Genomic DNA, 19,258 nt, shown 5'->3' with positions numbered 1-19,258 from the left:
ATGCAGGGAAGTTAGCTGACATTATCAAGCACCTAACATAAACCAGGTGTTTTGCCTACGCCACCTCATTTAATTCACATAGTACCCCAGGAAAGTAGGTGGTATCATCCCTGTTTTATTAGGTGAAGAATTGAGACTCAGAGAGAGAGAGGCTAACTCACTTAGATCGAGTCACTTAGCTAGTAAACTGGGCTCCAAAACCTAGGCCTGGGGTGGAGGAGGACCTCGGCTGTCTATCTCTGACTACATCTTAAAGCTAAATGATTTGTTGGATTATCTATTGTTTTGTTTTTATTCCCCTCTGTTAGCCTAGATAAATGAGAGCTGACTATAATGGCTTATTCTGAAAGGATGATACAAGTGTAAATTTATTCCTTATGTTAAAAAAAAGAGAGAGAGAGTGCTTGTGTCCTAACAATCATTTCATATTTGCTCTCCTTTTAATTTGGCAACAGGTTCTGAAGTAACACTGCAACTGCTGAATGCGTCCAGCTGGTTCTTTCCCCAGTAAAAAGTAAATAATAAGAATCAGGATATGAAACTAAATGTTTACCTTTACTAAAAAGGTAAACATTTTTCTTTCAAGTTACTTTGAAGAGAAGTAAAAAATGAAAGTCAAAACAGATTATGAACAGACCTGCCAATTATCTGACCCTGTCCCTTGTGATTCTCAATAGATTAAGAAACGCAGTCCACAATTTGCAATTCCTTCCAGCAGAGCTGGCTGTCATTAGGAGTGAGGCAGCCCCATCTCACAATCCCCTCTGACAGCCAGGACAGGTGGGACTTCCTGCTTCTCTAGCAAACTCCCAGTACCGTTTCCCACACACGAGTCAGTGACCCATGGTCTTAACATGCAGGGCTTGCCAGGGCTTTTAAACAGCAAATTACTTATGCTGCAAATTACTTATACAGCAATTCCAAAAGGGGAGGGGGGGAACCCCCTGTGTAACTATTTCTGGATTCATAGTTTTTTCTCCCCATTTTAAAGTCTAGATTTATAGAATACAAGATTTATATAATTAGAAAAGATGGCTTATTATGTAAATGCAGTTTTCAACCTACTCAATGATGACAATAAGAAAAGGTCCCATTTACTGAATATTCTTATGTGGTTCTGGGTCAGAAAAGTTATTTAGGTCTTTAAAAATCCTCATTAGGTTGTATTGTCCCTGTTTTGCAAGTGAGAAATGTGTCTCAGAGAAGTTAAGTGCCTAAAGTCACAGAGTTACTAGGTGGGGGCAGTAGCAAGACGGCGTTTCCACAAAGTGCGTCTGAGGGACAGCGGTTTAGGGTTTTCTTCACTCAGGACCTCTTTGGGAATGTGAGTCTGTGGGTCTTTCTCCCTCTAGGGCGAGGCACTTCCTGGATGTTGGCTGAGAAGGCCTAGCTGAAGCCCCACTCAGCACTCTATCCCTACCTTTCACCCCGGGGGCTCTGCAGACACATCCCGTAGCCCCTGGTCATCACACACAAGCACATCCACTGTTACCTCAACACCTTTACTGTCTCCATCCACTGTGCCTGCTCACTCTCCCAGGGGTCCACCCGGATCCAGTCGGACGTCTGCAGCGCCAGCCGGACCATGGCCACTCGGTGCTGGGCGGCCACGAGGTCTTTCTTCCTGTAGTTGTCATTGACAGGAGAGATGATACCCCCGATCACCTGGTACATTCCTAGGCAAGGGAGAGCAGTGGTGTTGCACGGACAAACGCTCCCCACCTGGCAGCCTGAATTCAGGCAGGTGCTAACAATCTCCATGCCTCATCCTGGGTGGGAACAGACCATGGCATTCTCTCCTGAGTGGCCAGCTCCCTCAGGCCAGTGTAAAGGCCACCTCAGGGACCATGTGCTTGTCCTCTAGTTTTCTACAATCCAGAGTAATACTTCTAAGAGGAAGGCTATGAGGGTGAAGTCAGACGAGACTCCCAGAGAGCAGCGTGGATAGTTCAGGTCAGAGTAGGTGGGAGGAACACCATGGCTTCCCGCTGTGGGACTTACCAGAGGTATGCTCATCCTCTAATCATGAAGGGGGCAATAGGTACAAATAGTTTCTTAGTCAAATAGTGGATTCTGTGGATCAAAGATGAAGGGATGGGATTTAGCATGAAGCAGGTGGGTGGGTGATGGAAGTAAATTGACTGCACAAGCCCACCACGGGCTGCGGAGGAATGTGCTGCTACAGGAATGGGAAGGCTTACTTTGGAAAAGGCATGGGCTGCGCTGATTAGCAATGCTGTATGGCTCAGGGTCTGGAGAATGGGGGTTTTAAGTTTGAGCAATAGCGACATTGTAGAAGCTACAGAAAACCATCATGTAGAGTATGCATGCCACTCAAAGAGCCTTGGGTGGGAGCCCAGCTACCACCACAGGACACCTTAGGCAAATTACCAAGCTATTTGAAAACATAAAATACTTCGCCATTTGAACTTCAGTTTTCCTATCTGTAAAATGGCATAATATCTGCTTGGCAGGACCTTGTGGTAAGGATAATGTTTACATAGTGAGATAATATTTTGATTTAGTATATATTTTTTAAAAATTGTATTATGAAATATAACATGCACATAAAAGGGCATAAAACACATATGGTTTGACGAAGAGTTATAAAGTATATCATATCCTACTATAATCATCACGAATTAATAGGTTAATATACAGAACCGTTGTGGCACACCAGAAGTTTCCTATCACAATGGAAGTTAATTACTATTCTTTTTTTTTTTTTTTTCAGTTGAGCCATCCTGTCATCTGTTGGCAGTTCAGCAGCAGCTCAGCTCAGGCCGTGAATCAAACCAGTGACCCTGTTGCTCAGAGCTCGCACTCCTGAGTGAGCTCTTAACCAACTGAGCCAGTTAATCACTGTTCTTACTTTTATATTAATTCTCTTGCTTTCCTACATAGCACTACCTTTATTATTAACATGTTATGAATAAATGTATTTCATGTATTTATGCAGCCTTAAAACATAGATCCATTTTGCCTGCTTCTGAAACTTTTATAAATGGAATCACATTGAATGTATTTTCGTTAATTCTTTTTCACTTTATGTAAGTAAAGTTCACATAGAACCACAAGTTACATTGCTGCATAACATTCCATTGCATGATCATATACCAAATAATTGATCTATTTTACTGTTGATGGACTTGGTTGGATTCTGGCTTTGGATAAATATAAAGTTGCTATGAAAATCCTTGCACAAGTCCCCTTGTGCACACAGACCCACGTTTCTTAGGATACATACCTAAGAGTGGAGCTGCTAAGTCACATGCTAGGTGTGTCTTTGGCTTTACTAGATGATGCTCAACAGTGGTTGTAGTGACTTACCCTTCAACCGGTGATGTATGAGTTTCATTTGCTCCACATTATGACATATGGGGTTATTCTCAGGGTTTTCTCAATCTGATACAGGTGTAGTTAAATCTCATCATGGTTTTAATGTTTGTTTTCCTGCTTACTAGTGAGGCTGAACATTTATTCATATATATCATTAAACATTCAAGGTTAATTTTTTGGGGAGGGCCTGTTCAAATCTTTTGCCCATATTTTGGGTTGTCTGCCTTTTAATCATTGATTTGTAGAATACTTCATATATTCCAAGTAGTAGCTCTTTGTGGTTGGTTATATATGTCATAAATATATTCTCTCACTTTATGGCTTGTCTTATTCTTTTTAGAGAATATTTATTTTTATTATTTTAAAATTAAATTTATTGGGGTGACAATGGTTAGTAAAATTACATAGGTTTCAAGTGTACAATTCTATAGAATCTTTTTGAAAACAAAAGTTCTTCATTTTAATGTAATTGGGTTATTAGTCTTTTCCTTAATGGTTAGTACATTTTGTACTATAAAGATATTTTCCTATATTAGCTCATAAAAGGTTTATCGTTCTGTTTTTCACATTTGGGTCTTTGTGCATGATGTGAATCCTATTAAGTTATTTTCCGTTTGGATAGTCAATTATTCCATTTACCGAAAAGGCCCCTTCCACCTCACTGCTGTGCACTGCCACCTGTGTCAAAGGTCAAGCGTCCACCTGTGCATGGGCCTGTTTCTCTACTCTCTGTTTTGATCTCTTGCTCTATTTGCCGGTCCTAGTGCAATGTCACACTGCTTTGCTTAATGTTGCTTTATTATACATCTTGATATCTGGTTAAGCAAATTCTCCCACCTTGTCTTCTTCAAGAGTGTCTTGGTAATTCTTGGCTTTTTGCATTTTCCATATACATTTCAGAAAGAACTTGTCAAATTCCACAAAAATGAACCCCCACCTACAACCCAAAAAAACCTGTTGAAATTTTGATAGGAATTGAATTGAATCTATAATTCAACTTAGGAAGAACTGACATCTTTACAATATTGAGCCTTCCAATCCACAAGCATGGTACATCTTTCCATTTATTTAGGTCTTCTTAAATGTCTCTAACGTTGTACAATTTTTCTTGTACAGCACTGACACATCTTTTGTAAGATTTATTCCCAGGTACTTGGTTTTTTGGATGCCACTATAAATGGCATTTTAAAAAAACAAAACTTTTTTCCTGTTTGTGGCTGATATGTAGAAATATATTGATTAGGTTGTTGGAAAAGTCATGACGTATTTCATCTATGTTTTTCAAAGGTCATTTATTTATATAAAGAACAAAGATCAATCAATGCTATATTGCCCGTTTTGTTCGATAACCTTTTGCCATCTTTCAGTGAGCTTCATAATTCCTTGTTCATAGAAGGACCTGTCTTTATTTGCGAAAAACTGAACAAGGTGCTGATTTACAGCCTCATCTGAGTTGAACGTTATACAACGCAAGGAGTTTTGAAGACAGCAAAACAAGTAGAAGTCTGATGGCGCAAGGTCAGGCGAGTATGGTGGGTGTGGCAACACATCCCATCTAAGCTCCAATAATTTTTGACAGGTCATCAAACTTGTGTGTGGTCTCACGTTGTTGTGATGGAACACAACTCCTTTACAATTAACAAGCTCTGGACATTTCTGGATGATGGATTCGTTCAAACTGTCCAACTGCTGACAGTACACATTCGAATTGATTGTTTGATTCCTTGGTAGGAGCTCGAAAAACGTGACACCTGTAAAATCCCACCACACTGAGAGCATAACCTTCCTCTGATGAATGTCTGCTTTCGATGTCGTTTGAGGCAAATCATCACGTTGGGACCAAGACTGTTTGCACACCACATTGTTGTAAACAATCCACTTCTTATCACCAGTTATCAGTTGCTTCAAAAAAGGATCATTTTCCTCACGTTTAATGAGCACACTGTAGATGTTTATACGTGTCATCAAATAAACTTTGAGTTCAGGCAGAACCCAAATATCAAGCTTGCTTATGTATCCCAGCTTCTTCAGGTGGTCGTGAATGCTTGAATGACGGATGTTCAATGTTTCTGCAATCTCTTGTGTCGTGTAACGTGGGTTTGACTCGATCAATGTCTTTACTTTGTTGTCATCAACCTTGGTGGGCCTCCCTGATCAAGGAGTGTCGTTGAGATAAAAATCACCAGCATGGAATTTCGTGAACCATCGTTGGCACTGCGTTCTTGTAGAGCATTGTCACCGTAAACTTTATGCAACTTTTCAGAAGCTTGGCACGTGTTTTCCCTTTATGGAAGTAAAACAGTAAAACTGGCAAAATGCAGTTTGGTCTTCCATCTTCAACTTGTTGTAAAATCTCCAAAACTTAACCAAATCGCTCAAATTTTTTTTTTTAGAATGAAGCTAGAACTGTCAGCTGTCAAATGACATAGCAATAACATAGATGTGAATGATTCTAGTACTTCCAAAAATGAACTAGTGCCATCTGTTGCAAACGCGCGTCATGACTTTTCCGACAGCCCAAATATTGATTTGGGTATCTTGAATGTATATCTAGTAAACTTGCTAAACTCTCATATTATAATAATTCTAATTGTTTATCTGCAGTCTTTTGAATCTTCTATGTCCAAAATAGTACCATCTGAAAATACTGACCATTTTGCTGATTCATTTCCAATCCTTATACCTTTTGTTTTTCTTGTTGCATCATTTAAGACTGCTAGCATAATGCTGAATAGAGACGGTGTTAGCAGGCATCCTTATCTTATTCCCACTATCAGGAAAAAAGATTTCAAGTTTCATTAGTACATATGGAGCTTGCTGCAAGTTTTCTGTAGATACTCTTTTTCAGTTGTGGCTGAAATAATGTCATGTGTTCAATAAGACCCATTATTATTTTTACTTTTTCTGGGCACATAGGGAACTAATATTTCTGTTCCTCTTGAAAATAGGTTGGGTTTCATGTTAACTGAGTTATATTCAATGGAGTGTGGGTGGAAGTGATGTATGCCCCATCTAGTGTTGACCATAAAAACTTGTGCATGACCCTCCAATTTTCTTTATTTTCAAAAAATTTTTTATTGGGGAACAGCCATGGTCATTGGTTACACATTGCTTTCATGCTACCTTGAAAGAGGCATAGCTGACTCTTTTAAGGAGGGTGCAGCTCACAGTGGCCCATGAGGGGATCAAACCAGCAACCCTGGTGTTATCTGCACCATGCTTCAACTAACTAACTGGTCACCCCCTGCAATTTTCTTATAGTGAATCTGAAAACTATAATTAAGATAGCAAAGCCATAGATGGGGCCTAACTAGGATCCCTGAGATACAGCTTGGAAGGGAACTGACCTGTAGATCTTCTGAACCTACATGGGATTTATCTCATCAGAGATAAACTTTATGTGTTAAGCTCCTGAAATTGGGAGATTTGTTTTTGTCATTACAGTCTAGCCTGCTCTATCCTGTCAAATATTTTACTTTTAGAGACGTTCCCAGCTATCCCTAGTTTAAGAGATTTTGTCATAAGTGAATTTTATCAAATATTTTTTCTGCAACTCTTGAAATAACTGTGTGATTTTTCCTGTTTAGTCAGTTAATATAATGGATTCCGTTGATTAACTTTCTAATCTTTTACACTGCATTCCGGAGATAAACTTGATTTGGTCGAGATATATAATCTTTTTAATGTATTGATAGATTCACTTTGTTAGTTTTTTTTCTTTTTAAGAAGTAAAAGAGGCCTATAATTTTCTGTTTTCTTAATGTCCTAAGCAGGTTTTGGTATCAAGGTTATGCTAGCCTCATAAAAAATGTTGGAGAGTTCTCTCTTTTCCTGTGTTCTAAAAGAGCTTGTACATAATTGAAATAACATTTTTTTTTCTTAAGTATTTGGTAGAACTTACCAGTCAAGTCTTATGAGACTGCAGTTTGACTTATGTGAAATTTTTTGAGTACAGGTTTAATTTCTTTAATGGTTATAAAATGAGTCATATTTTTATTTCTTCATTACAATTTTTGTAACTTACATTTTTCTAGGATTTTATCCATCATATCTAATTTTTGAAATGTATTGACATAGATTGTTCACAATATTACCTTATCTATTTCGTGTCAACGCCATCTGTAGCAATGTCCTCTTCATGCCTAATGTTGGTTGTGTCTCTGTTCTTTTTCCTTGCTCCGTTTTATGAGAGGTTTATCATTTTATTAGTCTTTTTAAAGAATCACCTTTTGGTTTTATTGATCTTCTCTACTGAACATTTGCTTTCCATTTTATAAATTTCTGTTCTTATTTTTATTAATTCTATCCTTCTGCTTCCTTGGTGTTATTTTGCTGTTCTTTTTCTAACTTCTTGTGATGCACGCTCAGCTAACTAATTTGTGGTTTGTCATATTTTCAGATATACACAGTTCAGGCTATAAAATTCCCCTCCAAGTATGCCTTTACTTGCATCCCACAAATTTTGATATGTTGTATTTTCATAATCATTCAGTTCAAAATATTTTCTGATTTCCATTATGTCTTTTTTTTTGATCCATGAGTTATTTAGAAGTATTTTTCTTCATTACCAAACATATTGAGATATTGGGTTATCTTTCTGTTATTGACTTCTAGCTTAGTTGCACTGTAGTCAGAGAACATACTCTATATTGATTTTCATCACTGGAAATGTGTTGATGCTTGCTTTATGTCCTAGGATACATCCAGATTTAGTAAATGTTCCAAATGTGTATTCTATTATTGTTGGGTGCAATGTTTTGTCCATTCAGTCAAGATTGCTAATTGTTTAAATATAATGTTCTTACTGATTTTTTGGTCTGCCTGTTGTATTAGTTACTGACAGAGGCATGTTACAATCTCCTATATGATTATGGAGTTTTCTACTTTTCCATTTAGTTCTTACAACTTTTTAAGAATATATTATTGCCTATATATTATTCTTACATATCTTTCTGTGAATTGAGCCTATTTATCTCTAGCAATGTTTTTTGACTTTAAGTCTATATGTCTGACGTTAATATAGCCTCAACAGCTTTATTTTGGTTAGTATATACATAACATATTTTTTTCCACCTTTTTCTTCCAACCTTTCTATACTTCATTTAGGCAAGTGTTTTGTAAATAGCATACAGTTGAATTAAAAAATTTTTAAGTTTGACAATTACTGACTTTTAACTGGAACATTAAGCTCACTTACACTTAATGTGAATGCTGATATATTTGAAGTTTCAAGTTACCTTCTTATTTTGTTTCTTTTTTGTCACACAAGTTTTATGTTTTTTGTCTTTTTCTGCCTTTCTTAGGACTTTATTTCATTTTTTTTCTCTAGGATTACAGCTTACATATACAGTCTTATTTCCAAAATAAATGAAGACCTTTACCGTCTTCCTCAACAACACAAGGACTCTAGAACTCTGAAACTCCATTTATCACCTCCTGACTTATACGTTATTTTTTTTTAAAATTTTTTTAAAGATTTTTATTGGCGAGTTGGGGGAATGGGAACAGCACTGGGGAATTGGGGGAAGGGGAACAGACAAGTTGCTGTCGTTTCGTTCTTCAGTCTAGTTGTGGAGGATGTTGCTTCACTGGCCCAAGTTGGCACCATCATTGCGCTCTTCTCGGGTGAGGCAGATCCTGACTTATACGTTATTGTTGTAGGTATTTTAAGTCTATTTTTTCCCCTAACTCTATTAGACCATATTATTCTGCTTTATACAACCAGTCTCATTTACATTTACCCATCATTTGCTGTTTTCTTTGTATTCTATTTCTTTTTGCATTATCAGATCATCTATCTGGGAATCACTTTCCTTCTGACAGAATATATCCTGCAGAATCTCCTTAAGTTAGTGACTTCCTTCTTGAAAGACATTTTCAACATAGTACCTTCATTTCTGAAAGATAGTTTCAGACATGGTACCACTATCTTCTGACTTCAGTTGTTGCTATTGAGAAGTCATAATCTGTATTTTTTGGGTTGCTTTCAATTTTTTCTTTTTCTCCATATGGATTTATTTTTATTCACCCTGATTTGGGATCACTGGGTCTCTTAAATCTGTGGAGTGCTGTCTTTTATTAGATCTGGAAAATTTTTAGTTACTATCTCTTCAGAAATTGCCTCTGCCCCTTTTCTATTCCCCTTTTCTTCTGAATGTATATATGTAGTCTCCATGTCTCCTACCCTGTATTCTGGAATGAAAAAAAAATTATCTTTCTCTGTCTGGTACATTTTGGATAATTTCATTTGATCTCTATTCCAGTTCACTGAGTCTCTATTTCTTCTCTCTAATCTGATTTCAATTCATCCATTGAACTTTTGAGTCTTCCAGTCTATGAACATGTAAATCTCTCCATCTGTCTAGGTCTTTGAGTTCTTTCACAAGCATCTTGTAATTTTCAGGACACAAATTCCATATATATTCTAAGTGTTTCATTTTCTTTAGATCAGCTGTAAATGGTATACTGTTTTGGTTTTGTTTTTCACATTTGTTATTAGTACATAGAAATGTGATTGATTTTTGTTTGTTGATCTTTATCTTGCAACTAAACTCATTTATTCTTGTTGTTTTTTTTAAAATAGATACCTCAGGATTGTCTACATAAACAATCATGTCACATGCAAATAGAGAAAGTTTTATTTTTTCCTTTCCAATAAATATGCCTTTTATTTCTTGATTTGAGGTCTTTCCTTTTTTTCTTATGTAAGCATTTAGTGTTATAAATTTCCTTCTTAGTGCTGCTTTAGTTGCATCAACACATTTTGATATGTTGTATTTTCACTTTCATGCAGTTCTATGTATTTTTAAAAATTTCCTTTTGAGACTTTCTCTTTGATCTGTGGATTATTTATATGTGTGTTGTTTAATTTCCAAGTGTTATATTATTTTTCTGTCTTTCTTTTATTGATTTCAGTTTGATTACATTATAGTCATAGACCATAATCTGTGTGACTTGAATGCTTTTAAATTTGTTGAAGTTTATGTTATGGCTCAGAATATGGCCTATGGCCTATTTAATGGGTGTTTGAACTAAAGGTAAAAGGTATATCCGCTGCTATTGGGTACAGAGTTCTATCATATCAATTAGACCTTTTGGTTGATTGTGTTGTTCAGTTTTTCGATATCCTTGATGATTTTCTGTCTAGCATTTCTGTCAAGTGCTGAGAGTGGAGTGTTGAAGTCCCTACCTATAACTGAATTTGACTGTTTTGCTTTCTAGCTCTGTCAGTTTTTGGTTCCTGTATTTTGAGACTCTTTTTTTTTTTTCACATACACATTTAGGATTGTTACATCTTTTTAGTGGACTTTCACTGAACTTTTAATTTTGCTTATATTAGTCATCATGTCTAGAAGTTCTGATTGGTTTGTCAAATCTGATAAGTCACTTTTTATAGTTTCTTTTTATCCTTAAATAAAAGCATAACTTTTAATATCTGTATCTGAAAATGCCAATTTCAAAGTCTGTACAGCTTATTTTTGATGTCTGTTGTTTCTGCTAGTTCTTATTCATATTGTTTTGTTTCTTTTGTGCTTAGTTATTTTTGATGGCTTGCTAGTTAATGCCCCTGACTAGTTATTTGTGCATGCTCCTTAGGTCCAAGATAGATATGCCCTCCTCCAGAAAAGCTTTATGTTTGCTTTAGCCAGGCACATGGAGTTATTAAAAGCAAGTCATGGATGACCTTAAATCAAGTTCTTGACTTGAGTTTCTTTGACCAATCCAGGCAAAGAGTTGCAAATCTGAACAAAGGCTGATGTGTGGTCATTTATTTCTAGCTATATTTTATCTTTTCCTTTAAGTATCAAGGCACCTAGGCTTCTCTGACATCCTGTAAGATTGGGGAATGAAGGTGGGTTAAGATCTAGTTCACTCTGGCCCTGAGGGTGTAGCTCCTTGGGGGTCCAGTTTAATGTGGGAGGGAAGTCACCCATAAGGCCCCCCAGCCTTTGAACTCTTTCCCTCTTGGCTTCTATGGCCACTGATTCAAAGCTTAAGTGAGCCAGTGCTGGCAAGTGCCCATAGGGCCTCAGTGGTTCTGGTGTTCCAATAGCCTACTTACCTCTTTGGTTACAGGTGTTTATCTCTCAGCTGGTCTGAGACATGCCTACTTTTCAGCTTTAAAAGTAAGGTTTGAAAAGTGTTCTATTCACCATTTAGTGTTGTTTTAGTGGGAGAGTTGATCCAAAGTGTACAGCCTGCTCCCCTGGAAGCTGGAAGTGCTCTGAGGCATTTTTCCACGCCCTGTAACCTGGCTGCCTTGGGGGCTTCCCTCATGGAGGCTGTGGCATCCACTGCGCCAGGGGGATGGTACAACTAGCTGAGGGTAAAGAGGACATTCAGCTTTTGACTTCCAGCACTGGCTGCTAAAACTTATTTCAGAGGAACACTTGTGAAGGTTAAAGCTTTCATTTGTAAGAGTCAGGCTTTGTTGAGAGAGGCAGATTTAAGTTCCAAAAGTTATCCATAAAAAAAAAAAAAAAAAAAAAAAAGAACCCAGGGAGTCAGAGTGCACAGTTTTACTATTAATAAAATATAAGGAGAAAATATGCAGATGGAAAAGAAAAGTCCTTTGGGGGCTGAGGGGGGGGGGAGTGGAGGAAGGAGCAGCATAGGGAAGAGCCTGGGAGGGAAGGTTTGTGGTGACAAGAGTTCAGACCCAAGTTGAGGCCTGCTTCTTACACCCTCTTGCCCTTTAGAGACAAAACCTTCTGTGTGTTGGGTGGGGGAGGGCATAGGTAAGAGGTCTGGAAACTGCAGAGCTGGTGGGCTTATATGTTGCTTCCCAGTTGGAATTCTAGAAGGAGACCATCTTGTAGTGCCCTGTGCCAATACAGCACAGCATCAGTATAGCATGTACAGCACAGCATGGAGTGGCAAGTATAGGCAGAGAGGGCTTCAGAAAATATCCATGTCCCCCTCAGCTTTAGCAGGGCATGGCAGAGATCCATAAATTTCCCAGGGCTCTTGGAGAGGAGTAGTGACGGAGGATGAGAACAGTCAGGAGGGCTACTTGGGGAAATGAGGGGAACCAGGTAGAGGACGTGCAGGCCAAAGCCAGGAACCATGGTGTTTGCAGTACCAGGGAGAGCCCAGGTATGGGCCCAGGCAGCAGCAGTAGTGCCTGAGCCAAGAGAAGCTGAGGAGGCTTCAATAATGGAGGCAGAGAGGATAGAGGTCAGTGCCAAGGTCAAGGGCAGGCCCCTCAGCTAGAGGGCATTCAGGCTAGATGAGCCTATTCAGATGCCAGGATGATACGTGCCCAGGATGCTTAATTCACTCTTGGGGAAGTAGGCAGTAAAAGACTAATTTGATTAAAAACTGACCTGTAAGAGAATAAGCTTAAAATCAGAAGATAGTTACCTTGAGATGGCAAAGTTTTTACCGTTCATGAAAATGGTCGCTTAAGAATAAGTTGAGTATTATAGAAAACAAAGCAAGTTATACAGAGGGTGCCAAAAAACATGTATGCACATTTTAAGAAAGGAAGAAACTATTAAAATTGTAATACTCAATATATACCAATAACAAAGTCACGTTTGACTTCTGCAATTATAAGAGGTGCTCAAAGTGGTTACCATCAGTGTCCACTGGTATACACTTTTTTGGCACCCCCGGTATTTCTACACATCTGAGACCCATGTTATACATGGAACATGTTAATTCTTCCTCTTTTCCTCTTTAAAAAAAGTGGGAGCTGAGAAAACTAACTTCTGCTGGGTGCTAACTCTCTTGAGCAATTTACACACATTTAACTTTCACATTTGTCTGTTTTATTGGAGGAAACTGGAGGTGGGGCACCAGGGTTCCCTCCAGGCAGCTCTGCTGGGCATCTTGGATACTCAGGTGTCACCTGTGATGGTTTAGCTCATCTTGACAGGGCAGGTCATACACTGAGAAATCATTGCTTTGTTATAGCACCCAGAAGAGGAGAGTCAATAAAATAACAATCTGGACTAGAACTCCTTCTCGCCCTCCAAATGGTCATGAGTTTAAGCCTTTTTCCTTTCCCACAATCCCACAATCCCAGTGTTGCCACTTCTGTGACAACAATCTTCTCTTCTGTGACAATCTTCTCCCCTTTGTTAGATGCAGGTACTTCTCTGGTGACCCGACTGCCACCCAGACACACCTCCATTACAGCACTTGTATGATAATGATCTGTTTGCCTTTGTCTTTCCCACGAGACTGACAGCTTCCTAAGGACGTGAGCCGTCTTCATTCTGGTGCCATGCCCAGCACATTGCTTAGTATGAAGTTATACTGTCCTTACCTTGAGGTTACCATAGCAATACATGGCTGTGAGTTTAATATGGTGGCTAGAATTCCTTGTTTATCTCCACCTCCTGTGGAAAATCTAATAAAACGGCAATAGAAGAAGTATGAGATCACGAAGGCAAAGAGAGTGAGAAAGGAGACAATAACGGGTGGGAAAGGTGAACAAAATTTTGGAAGCTAGAGAGCTGACGAACGATGGTTAACAGAGCAAGCAGAATCTGCAGGCAGGGAAGGTGGTAAGGGACCAGGTACCCTGCACGGCAGAAGCCCAGAGCGGCTCAGGACCTGGAGGAGCCCACAACCTCTCCAGGCTGGGGTGCCAGAGGGCCTGAGCACAGGAGGACTAGTTGAGAGTTTGCCGGAGGAGCCCTCAGATCCAATTGCCTACCTTAGTTTCCCATCCGGGCAGAAAGCCAGATATCTGCTTTTTGCTAAGGTCGATCAGAGAGTCTCCTGACTCCCAAATACAGGGAGGAGGGGTAAGTCCCATTCTTAAGACAAGAGGATTAAGCATGGCTCGCAGCATATCAGACTGGAGATAGCTCTCTGGGAAAAAGACATACCCAGGGCCTGATGATACGGCCACGAGGCCTGCCAGCTCCATCCATACACTCAGAGGTTCCAGCCAGTACTTAGGGCCCGATCAGCAATTATGAGTGGACAGCCTAGGAAGAGATACGGTTTAGAAAGGTGCTAAGCATGAAACACAGAGACCAAAACAACCACCAGGAGCAAAGGAACTCGGAGGGTATAAAGGCAATGCAGAGAGCAAAAGGAAATTTCAAAAATCTTCAAATAATGTTGTCAGAGAGCTAAGAGAGGATATCCACATCCATGAAACAAGAATGGAATGCTTTATAAAGAAATAATCAGGAAACAGGAAGAAGCTCTTAGAAATTAAAAAAGTATCCATGCATTCAACAATATTTCCCAATTGTGTGTTACATGCCAGGCACCGCGGTAGGTACAGAGGAGATATAGTGAGGTGATAGAGCAGACCAATTCTTGTCCTCATGGAACTTACATTCTGGTAGATGACAGCAGCAATACAATCAGTAGAAGAATTGCAAGATAAATTTGAGGAAATTATAATGCCAGTAAGAAGATAAAATTAGAGGTTTGATCCAGGAGGTCCAACATCTAGCTAACAGAAATTCCTGAAAGAGAACAGAGGGAGGAAAACATCAAAGAAATAATATATGTATTTTTCTAGACTGGAAGGACATAAATTTTCAGAATCAAAGGCCCTCTGATTGCTCAGCTCCCTGAATAAAAGAAGGTCCACACTGTGGCAAATGATTATAAAACTTTAGATCACCAGGTGTGATGAGAAGATTCTAAAAGTTTCCAGAGAGGAAACCAGAGGTTGAATACACAGGACTGCGAAGCAGGACATCAATGAACTTCTCAACATAACATCAATTCTAGGATGCAGAAGACAGTGGAGCAAATCTTCAAAACATTAAAGAAAAATTATTTCCAACCGAGAACCCTACATTTGGCCAAATAAACAATCAATTAAAACAGGGGTTGGCAAACTTTTTCTATCAAGAAACATAGTAAATAGTTTAGGCTTTGTGGGCCATATAGTTGTTGCTACATATTCCTTTTTTTTTTTTAACAACTTATAAAATATAAAAAAACCCTATTCTTAGCTCACAGAAAGAATGAAAACAGACTGTGGGCCAGACTGGGCCTGTGGGCTATAGTTTACTGACCTCGGAATTGGAGTGTAGAACAAAGTTGTGTTCAATATATGCAAGGTCTCAGAAAATTTATCTCCCATAGATCCTTTCTCAGAAAGGTGCTGGAGGTTGCACTCTGCCAAAACAAGCAAGTAAGCCAAAAAAGCAGAAGGCATGGGATCCAAGAAATAAGGGTTCCAAGATCAGCTCTCTAGCTTCCAAAATCAGGAAGAGGGCACAGGGAATCCCCAGGAACACAGGGGAGGGCAATTCCGGACAGTGTCGCAGCAGTCAGAGAGCTGGCTGTCCAGGAGGGAGCTGGAGGGCTCCAGGAAAGATGTGAACTGACACAAAATGGAACAGACAGAGGACCTGATGAGCCTGTTTGTACGAAGAGCTTTAGAGATCTCTTGGGCTGAATTAGTGATAAGTATAAGGAACCTAAGGAAATAAATGAAGCAATTATTAACTCTAGAAAAAACCCAAAGTTCATATGAGAGGCAATGGAAGCATGGTGTACTACATGGTTTCGTTAATGCCATTTACACAGACATAAATGTAAACAAATATTAATTCAACCCAAAGTTGTGAGCTCATCAGTTTGGGAGCATGTGGGGGAGGTGAAGTGTGAGTGTGAGGGTGGAGGTGTGAGAGAGCTAAATTTTCACTTTTCATACTTGGAAGCCAACAGATAATAACCTAAATTTGAAAAATTAAGAAATAACAGTATATGTTTATTATTTATAAATAGGGAGTCAAATGCTAGAGAAAACAGCTGAAAAGGTCAAATGTGATTGCTCTGGGAACCAGGAATCAGGAGTGGGGAGGGATGTAACAAAGTTACTGTAAGCCTTATAGTAACTTTTATTATACATGTTTATATATAAAATATGTTTAAAAATTAATGCACTTTGTAGAAATACTTCAGCATACTGAAAAGTGCAAAAAATCAGAAAGTAACAATACATATCTAAGTGGTTAATACTGCTTATATTTTGGTAAATTTTCTTTGTCTTCTCCTCCTACGTATTTTTCTTCATATGATGTCAATTCAATTTTATATCTTCTTTATTTAGATCATATCATAAGCATTTCTTTTGGCCATTAGCACTCCTGAAAACACCATTCGTAATGGCTGCATAATAATGGAGATTAAAAACGTAAAAATCATTTTTTTTTGTGCTGGAATCAACATATTGTGACCATCTTTCTAGATCTTGATTGCAAATTCTGGGTAATTTTCTAAGATAAATTATTAGAAAGGAAAATTACTGGCTAGAACATTTTGGGGTTTTGGCTACATCTTGCTAAACTGCTTTTCAGAAATTCTGAAAAATGGAAGACCGCCCCCAGCAGGGTATAATGGAAGACCGCCCCCATCTCACCCCATTCTTTTGCCAATTTGTAGTAGTTTTTTGTGGTTCAAAGTGATTTGCATTTAAAATCACTTGTGTGATTTTTGTTACTAGATGTTTATATTTTTCCTTTTGTGAACTGCCTGTTCATATTCAGTGTTCTTTTGTCCACTGGTGTGTATGAACTTTTTAACAAGTACATTAAATGTTTGCCAGTAGGTCTGTTGGCAAACACATAGAGAGGACTGACTCCAAATCATGGACCTTTGTCTCAACTCCTGTTTGACTGCTAGGAATTAGATCAGCGTCTCAACCAACTAAGGCTCCCCATATCCATGTGAAGTGAAAGGTCTTCATGTCGGAGACACTTTCTTCTGTCATTTCTCTGATTGTTACTGCTCCTCTGCTCTGTTCTTTCACATCAATTCTGTCTCGTCTCATAATTTTCATATCTTTTTCTTGAGCTCTGGAAAAATTCCTTGGACTGGTGTTCTAATTCTCTGCTTAGTTGCCAGAAATCGCCTCCCTGCTGTCTTGTCTCCACTGAGTACTAATTTGGTGATGCTGTTTTTTCATTACAAAAGCCCTTCACTGTTCTCAGACTGCTCCTTTTTCTTGACAGACTGCTCTGCTGCTATTATCACATTCTCCTCTTGAATCTCACGGAGAAGCCGAGATTTAAAAATTCTGTCTTTTACGTGGAAGCCCACATGCCCTGAATCTGCAGGCTGGGATCTTTGGAAGCGCAATTCCTTCTCATATGACCTGGGACTTTTCTCCGACTAGTCAGCTGCCTCCAGAAAGGTCTGTCTGTTCAGTATGGGCTGCTGGGTGGCCCTGCCAGAGACTGGGTAGGTCCCCGTTTCATTATTTTGTTCACAGCAAAAAGATAAAGGCAACATTTAGGTTTACTGTAATTTTTCTTTGCATATTAGAAATATACTTGCTTGTGTAGTTCAAGGAGAGAGCTACAGGTCAACGCAAACAGCCATTAACAGGGGTGTCTCCAGTTCTAAGGTTTATCTTTAGACTGAACTATAGAAGGTAGGAAATCAAATTGATTTTTCCCTTCAAATATTTAAGTGACTGTCCCTTTTCCTTTTATTAAATAATCTGCCCCCCCACACACCGACTTTTTATTTTTCCTTTACTATATATTACTTTTCTATATAGACTTTATGTTCCACTGTGCTGTCGGGAGTCAGTATCACACTCAATCACTTTTTTAAAAAGTGACATTTTAATGTCTGAGAGAGCCTTCTGAGCACCTGCTTAGTTTTCCAGGAAAACCTTGGGATACTTTTCTCAAGTTAAATAAAGAAAAATAGCCAGGGGTGTTTTCGTTGGAAAGCCAATCAGTAAATGACCATGCCAGTGAGGAGCTGGTCATATTTTCACTTAGTCAAGTCTCTCAGCTGCTGCCTTCAGTGCCCTTCATGTTTCTGGTTCAAGTTCACAGTGGGGACTTGTGCCCTTGGCTGTTTCTCTTATGAATGGATCTTTTCCCCCCTATATTTTATTATATATATATATATTTTTTTTTTTCATTATATTGTATTACAACTGTTATATAGTAAACTCTGTACTTTTTTTTAAAATTAAAGTGTAGTTGACATACAACATTACATTAGTTTCGGGTGTACAACATCGTGATTCAACGTTTATTTTCCTTATGATGTGACCACTCTGTACCTTGGCTTGTTTAGTTTGAATCTGGGCTACCTTACTGAACTGATTAGTTCCAAGAGTTTTCCAAATGCTTCTCTTGAATTTTCTAGGGATACAGTTACACCACCTGCAAATAATGAAAACGGCGTCTCCTTTCTCTAACCGTATCTCTTATTTTTCACTGATGCTATTGGAAAATAATAGTGCTGAGTAGGCATTTTTTTCTATCTCCTTGCTTCTGTGGAAATGCTTCTGAAGTGTTAGGCTATTATGTATCATGACAGATAAGTATTCTTATAGTTCTAATTTACTAAGAGCTTAAAAAAAAAACCAAAAAACAACTCTGAGTAGGTGTTGGATTTTACTGAATGACTTTTAAGTGTGTATTGAGATGATGATTTAGGTTTCATAAAAATATACTGCCTTAGTAATGTGATATATTAATAGATATCTTTATGGTAGACTGTCCTTGAATACCTAGGATAAATGCTACCTGGTCATGTTGAATTATTCTGCATCCGAGATTATGCTGTTCAACAGTAGCTGTAATGCCACAATCTCCTTATCCAATTTTCTTTGTTCTAGAAAATGGCTATGGTAGATTGAATTATTGGTCCTAATTTCTCACTCTGTCATAATAATTATTACCACACCTATGCCTCTGCCACCGCCTCACAAAGGCAGAATATACACTTCCCTGCCCCTTGGCTTTGGGCGTGGCCATGAGACTTCCTCCAGCCGATGGCATATTAGCAGATGCTACATGAACAGAAACTGAAAACTTGGCTTGCTTGGTAGCCATCTGGTGCTTGCGCCATTCCTCTGAGAAAATACATGAGGTAGCTCCTACGCCTTACATTCTCCTAGACCCCAGAATTATTTAAATACTTTAAACTAATGAGAATTAGATAACATATGAACCGTTTGGGGCAC

At 38.6% G+C, this 19,258-nt stretch overlaps 1 protein-coding gene across 6 annotated transcripts in view; it reads right to left on the bottom strand.

Annotated features, from left to right (window-relative positions):
* The window catches only part of NMNAT3 (nicotinamide nucleotide adenylyltransferase 3), a 110,326-nt gene that overhangs the window by 21,066 nt on the left and 70,002 nt on the right, over positions 1-19,258 (bottom strand). For 5 of the 6 annotated variants that reach the window (XR_002126378.1, XR_002126380.1, XR_002126379.1 and 2 more), the window contains one exon: positions 1,493-1,676. The exons of the other annotated variant lie outside the window; for it this stretch is intronic. Coding sequence is in view for 1 of the 5 variants with exons in the window: in XM_019663920.1 (XP_019519465.1) it covers positions 1,493-1,676 (184 nt within the window). In the remaining 4 variants the exon portion in view is untranslated. The remainder of the gene's footprint in view (positions 1-1,492; positions 1,677-19,258) is intronic. 6 annotated transcript variants of the gene reach the window in all.

This window comes from Hipposideros armiger, unplaced genomic scaffold (genome assembly GCF_001890085.2).
Source record: "Hipposideros armiger isolate ML-2016 unplaced genomic scaffold, ASM189008v1 scaffold_410, whole genome shotgun sequence".
Classification (NCBI taxonomy): Eukaryota; Metazoa; Chordata; class Mammalia; order Chiroptera; family Hipposideridae; genus Hipposideros; species Hipposideros armiger.
The sequence above is the reverse complement of the archived record's forward strand: the minus strand, read 5'-3'. Positions and strand labels throughout refer to the sequence as shown.